The 6866-nt window shown below is 39.1% G+C and overlaps 1 protein-coding gene across 1 annotated transcript; it reads left to right on the top strand.

The window, feature by feature from the left end:
• Positions 1-672: 672 nt before the first annotated feature.
• Positions 673-6866, top strand: LOC135155119 (dentin sialophosphoprotein-like). The gene is made up of 2 exons (XM_064103825.1): positions 673-862; positions 2620-6866. The coding sequence occupies exons 1-2, from the start codon at positions 775-777 to the stop codon at positions 6018-6020; spliced, it is 3489 nt and encodes a 1162-aa protein (XP_063959895.1). The 5' UTR covers positions 673-774; the 3' UTR covers positions 6021-6866.

Raw genomic sequence — 6866 nt, 5'->3', positions numbered from 1 at the left:
AAAAAAATAACTGTAAGTGTTCCACTGACCGGAAGGGTAAGAACTGAACTTTCGGTTATTCAAGCACTGGAAGTCTGGAACAGAAATTCATACTGGTTGTTCAGCCATCACAAGCACTGCTTGTGTACAGATCGGTTGCACATGTGCAAGACAAGTTAGCTGGTTTTGATATTGTCTTGTCTTTCCGTTGATGCGCACAATCACGATATTGATTACTATGGCATATGAACGTCAAAATTGACTTGACTTGATTGATTTGAATTAAAGGAACATGAGACAAACCATATTCCACGAATTTGTAAACTTGCTGATTTGTATAAAAATAAAAAGATTCTTCAGAGAAAACAGAATATTAAATCTTACTGTCCTTCAAGTAATGTGCTTGTACATGTAGGAAAGACATGTTCTTATTCCATCGTTGTGAGGGTATTACTGGAGTTTTTTAAATATTTTTCGCGTGACGTCTGATCAGGCTAGTTGGACATATTTTTTAATCTTATAGTTTACGAGGTAACAAACATCATCATAGCTGTCCACTTTGTTGACTGACAAAATTTGAAAATTCTTTGTCTAAACACAGGCAGCACTTGATTAAAAAAAAAAAAACTGTTGAGTCATGTTCCTGTCAACATTGCTTAATCCAACCTGATGCATAGCAACATCTCTTCTTGCAGAACTGATGTCTTTGAGGTTCTTCTGAAGCGGAAACTACGCACTCTGTAAAACACACATACACCATAGGCTGCTGTAGCTAGATCCTCTAGATCTGTGACCATGGAGCGAGTAGTGAACGCAAGGGTCTTTGAGGAGACATTGACCAAGGAACAACTGGATGACATGATCAAGAAGAATATCCGACCAGGTTAGTATCATTATGCTCATTATTGTTATGTGTATCTGTGCCCTTACAAACAGGACAAAACCTCATCAGCCTATATCCAAGCAAAAAATATAGGAAGCTTTTTGTATCAGTGCCAAACATTTTTTTTAAAAACAATTTTGAGCTATGCCTCTTTATTATTAGCAATCTTAAGCATTGTTTTCCAGTCAAAATTGTGAAATGTGATGGTTTAAAAACTCAAAATTCCAGAAGCTACATGTACAGATAATTTGTTCTAGGTGAATTTTTGCTGCCAGGCCTGTATGGTTTTATTTCTGTGCTTCTATCACAGCCATTCTTGCGTCAGGGTGGACTTCTCAGTTTTTTTTTCATATGATCATTCACAAACCTGTGCAGATTTCTCCTTGCTTGTTTTGACTTTGTTCTGTTTTGTACATTTTTAGCTTAGACTTCTGTACATAGTTTGAATACCTTTTGCAGGTTTGAGTACCCAAAATACGGTGTAATGATGTGGGTTAACGTTGATTTAAGCACTAAATAATTCCAAAGACATTTCCCTTTGCAAATTGTCTTTTAAAAATTTGAATTTGTGAACTAGATAACAAGAATATAATGTGACTTTTCTACATACAATTGCATGTAATCACAGGTGCGTTTACATGTACATACGATGACGTCGGAATATTTGTAGTTGAATAGCACGATGGTAACCATTTTCGATATTTGCAAATTATAGGAATATTTCTAACAGAAGTACTTAGCTGGTGAGCGTTAAAAATGCAGGAAACTGGGTTTGTTGTATTTTGTAGCTTGTCAGCTTTTAATTGGTGAATATGTATAATTTTACTTCATTTTTTTGCTTCCAATAAGGTCTTTAAAGGAGAATGAAACTCTTGGAGCAAGTTAGCTTTTGTGAAAGCAGAAAAATCAAAGAATAAGATCAACAAAAGTTTGAGTAAAATAGGACTAGCAATAGAAGAGTTATGAGCATTTGAATGTCGAGATCACTAATGCTATGGAGATCCTCCCATTGGCAATGCGACCAAGATCTTTGATGTCACAGATGAACAACTCTCCCCTTTTGGACACTGAAAATATACCCCAAAACATCTCTTTTTGCTCATTCTAATCATATGACAAACGATTCATCAATGATATAATGTTGTGAAACCTCTGTACTTGTCCTCTCATAAAGAGAACACCTCACCTTGTGATAGACTCTATAAAAGTGAGAATATAAGTGAAATAAGTACTAAAGTAATGAGGGAGTTGTACGTGTGTGACATCACAGATCTTGGTCGCATTGCCAATGGGAGGATCTACATGGCATTAGTGATCGCAATATTCAAATGCTCATAACTTTCTTATTATTCATTCAATCTTCCTCAAACTTTCAACAATATGTTTCTTTGATTTTGTTCTTTGATATGGATTCAGCTGGTTTCAAGGGTTTCATTCTACTTTAAAAGTCAAGCCCAGCCCCCAAAAATGTTGATTTGAATAAAAAGAGAATAATCAAACTAGCAAAACTTTCTTATTTTTTATCCGATTTTTATTGTTTTGATTATGCTTGTTGGATTTTTCTCTTTTTATTCAATTCAACTTTTTGTTGGGGTGGACTTGTCCTTTAATGAAAATCAACCAGATGTAGATCAACAGTGATGTGACAGTTCGCCTTTTTTGAATAACAAGTTTCTTATAAAAACATTGCTTGCTGTAACTACTGACCTAGCTTTAACATTGATGTTCTTGCTCTTTGTCTTTGTTCCATGCTGCAGACCATTGGGAAGATGGCATTGCCTCCTACTTCAGGGTACAGAAGATCATCGATCTCCTGGAGGATGAACGCCTTCCTTTGGATCCCCATCTGGACACTGCCATCTCTGTCCTGTCCGATGGCAAAGCTAAAATCCGCAACCAGTCGCACAAAAAATTATGCCGGGATATCAGAGCTAAGGTGGATGATCTCGAGAATCAGACGGACGACGATCTCTCGCAGCCTGTAGAGTGCCTTGTACCAGGTTGCTTCCCAATAGGACCAGAATGTGAGTCGCTTGGAATCTATGGTGATGTCCTTTGTGGTGAGGAGAAGCAGTTTCCCAAGCCGATAAGTCCTAGCAGGGTTACGAACAGATTGATGTTTGAGCTAAGTGAATATGTGACTCGTATCAAGGAAACGTACCAGAACGTTGCTGGATGGATCAAGAAAATAATGGGGTGGGGAGATGAATGTGCCCTTCCAGCAACGCTGGTTGAGGAGTGGTGTACCACATTGACGAGAGAGACCATTAGGAAGAAAAATAGGAGCTTATTTGTAGCTCAGAAATACCTCCTCGAAAAATTTGAATTTCCTGGGTTAGTGGTTCCTTCGAAGAACAAAAGCAATGAGAATGTTGATACGCCAACTGCAGGACTATTCAATGGCGGTGAAATGGACGGGAAATCAGACACAGGAAAAAAAGCTAATATTGAAGATGGCTATTCAGGGGATCATGCTGAGAATGACAATGAAGAGAATGACATTGAAGATCATGACAACAAAGAGAATGGCAGTGAGGAAAATATGGATATCTCGGGGGATCTCCAAGAAGGCACAGAAGTAAAGAAGACACCAAGTAAAAAGTTGTTGGTAACGTCATCTTCATCTGGTAATGGTGATGGTGAGAAAAAGGAAATTCCTGCTGATAGTGGGGGTGTTGATGAGGATATGGAGGATGGAGGGGACACACAGAATGATGAGGATAATGGGAGTACAAAGGATAATGGGAGCAATGAGGAGGAATCCGATGAAACGTCACCACCTCCAAGGCAGACTTCATCTAGAAGTGCAGCCAAAGCTGCTATTGGCAAAATTATTAAACCAGAACCTAAGAGACCTTCTAGGCAAGCTACCCAGGCAGCAGGAGCAGCCTCAAGTCAGAAGCCAACAAGGCAATCTGCTCCCTCCAGGAATATAAGAAGCAGAGCCCCGATCAAGAAAACTCCTCCAAAAGTCCAAAGATCTTCCGTAAGGAGTTCTCGTAAAAGGAAACTTGAGTCATCTGATGACGCTAGCAATCCAGATGAGGATGACGATGATGATGAAGATGTGAATGAAGACGATTATGAAGACGAGGAGGAGGATGATGATGAGGATGACGAGAGTAGCATTGAGGAAGGTGAAGTAAAGACTCCGAGAAGTAGGTCTACAAGAAGTAAGTCTCAGAGAAGTGAGTCTGCAAAGACAATTATGATCAAGAAGGATATAGCTGAGGCTACTAAACTTTTCACCTCCATCAGCAAAGTGGTACATACCATAAAGAAAGAATTGAAAATTGCCTTGGACTATCTCGAAAGTGAGACCGATAAGATAAATAAGAATCTTCAAAAAGCTGAGAAAGTGCTTGATAAAGTCATAAAATCTGTGAAATATGAAAAAATCCAAGATGATATCAAAGATGATGATGATGAAGAGGAGGACAATAGTGGTCAAGAAGAAGAAAGTGAGGAGGAAATGCCAGTGAGAAAAACCAGGAATTCACCCAAAACTAAGAAAATAACTGTACAAGTCAAGCAAGGCGTGAAAGACAAATTAAAAAAATCACAAGTCAAAGTGGAACGACTAAATGCCAAAAAGGTCCCGCCAAGCAATGCTGCTCGTAATACATCTCGAAAGGAGTCTACCCCTATCCCAAAAGTTTCGCGGCCAAAAAGGGGGAGTACATCTCCAAGGCCAGTACTATCAAAAGATTCCCCAAAGAAACCGTTAGGAGAAATCAAAGATTTTGACAAAGAAAAACTTTTTTCCAGTAGATTGTCAGTGTCCCTGACAAAAATCAGTGAAGTTCTTGTCAAGAGAGCTCTAGAGAGTGAACCCTGTTATGAAGAAAGCGAGATAGAGATATCACCTCCAAGACAAAGCCATTCTTCAGAAAATTCTGACGGGGATAAAGATGCAGATGATGAGCTGGATGATGACCATGATGACGAAGAAAAGGTTGAAGATGACAAGATTTCAAAGGTCATAAGGAGAAAATCAGGCAGATTTGGCTCCACAAAAATTGTTCCACGGAGATCTGCTGACCTGCGCTCTGGGAAGAATGAACCTTCAAAAAAAGTCACTTCAGAATCCCCAAAGAATTCTGGTAACCTCGATGGAGATGATTCTGTAACCTTAAAGACCTCTAGGAGAAGTCCCAGGGGTAGAAGAGATGATATTGTGAAGGAGATCAACAATACTGAAGAAGTCTTGAGTGATGGAGAAAAGAAAAGAACCACAAGGTCTACAAGGAGTGGAAAAACTAAAGAGGATTTACCCAAGAGGGTGGAAGGCTCATATAGGTCTTTGAGGGAAAGGAGGGAATCCCCAACTACTGATGAAGAGCTTAATAAACCATCAATAATGGACTCACCATACAGTGGCAGTGATGATGATGATGATGACAGCATTCCCAAGAAATCACAGCATACAGCTTTTGCTACTCTTGCTGCTGGGATGACGTCTTTTGGGGATCTGCGGAAAACAACCCCAAAGGAAAAGGTGAAGAAACGATCACTAAATGACTTTGTCAAAAAGCTCAACAGTCCAAAACGGAGAAAGACAGACTCTGAATCGGAATCCTCTGCAAGAAGTAAAGGTGTCAAACAGCAGCCAGATGACAGTGAAGAAGATGGCACCGAAGTGAACGAAGAAGATGACGACTTCCTCGAAAAACGGGCCGAAAAGGAAATCGAAAAGCAAAACTCGAAGGGATCTGCTGAACTGGCGGAGAAAAGTGCAGATGAGCAACAAACTGTTGATGAGAAAATGGATGACACAACAGAGGAACAACCCGAAGATGTGGATCCCCAAACGACAGAAGTTGCAGAACATACTGAGAATCCGGAAGAAGTCAATGACGAAGCGGCACAGATGGAAAAGGAGGTTGACAAGGACGACGATTTCCCTGGAGACGCGATCATTGGAAGGCACATTCGCCATCGCTGTAGCCTTGGAAAGCATGGTTTGTACAAGTGGTATGAGGGAAAGGTTGTCCATAAGAGTACAGCAAGTGAGTTGTTGAAACTGGACGAAGAGCAGTTCGGTCATCTGAACAATCTGTACACCTTTTATACCGTCAAGTACAACGATAATGACGAGCTCCAGGCCAAGGCGTTGGAGTATGACTGGGACAGAGAAAATTTGAAGATCATGTTATGAGAATTGAAGATGCATTCTTAACCCATCGTCTCTGGAAATGTCTTGTTTCTATGTCATTTCAGTGTTGATTTTAAAAATGGCAGTACACTGGATTTTTGTTGCATGCAATGCTTTTCACTTCATTTCATCGTGATAGGTTGGTCATATGCTTTTGCTCTGAAATACATGAATATATACAACACAGAGCAAAGGATGGTGTTGAAGGACCAAATTAATTAATTGGTTTGTCTATTCAGATCTCTCGATTCAGCATGAGATCTCCAAAATGAGATAAGTTCCTGAACTGCACAGCTCCATTTTCTCCTCACAGTGAATAAGTCGGAGATTACAGGGGTGGGGGGGGGGGGGACGTAAGATCAGATGTTAAAAAACTACAACTCATTCCTTTGCCAAATATAAGAGAGCAGTGCATGATACTTGAAATCAATCGCAACTTAATTTTTGGTTCCCAGATCAATCACAACTCAGGCAGTAATTGTAATTTGTAATCAATTGCAATTTTTAGCAGTTGCAAGTAATTCAATTAAATTAATTTCCAACCGTTCAGTGAATTTTGTGATTGATTTGTAATACCAGTAATTAATTGCACCGGCCTCTAAAATTAATTGCATTTTTTTTTCAAAGCTGCATGAGCATTGAATGATTTATTGTACTTTTTTGCTACATTTTATATTCCTTTGTCTCAGAGTTTCTGAGATGAAATTTTCAATTTCTGAGTTTGACTTGCAATTAGGAAGAATTTTAAAATGATCATTTATTAGATGAAATCAAATATATAAAGTCGTTCTAATTTTTTTTTTTTTCAATTTTGCTTGCCCATCAGTTGAAAAAAAAAATCACTCCTAA

Source organism: Lytechinus pictus, chromosome 8 (assembly GCF_037042905.1).
Source record: "Lytechinus pictus isolate F3 Inbred chromosome 8, Lp3.0, whole genome shotgun sequence".
Classification (NCBI taxonomy): Eukaryota; Metazoa; Echinodermata; class Echinoidea; order Temnopleuroida; family Toxopneustidae; genus Lytechinus; species Lytechinus pictus.
Note: the sequence above shows the minus strand (reverse complement) of the source record. Positions and strands in the feature narration are given on the sequence as shown.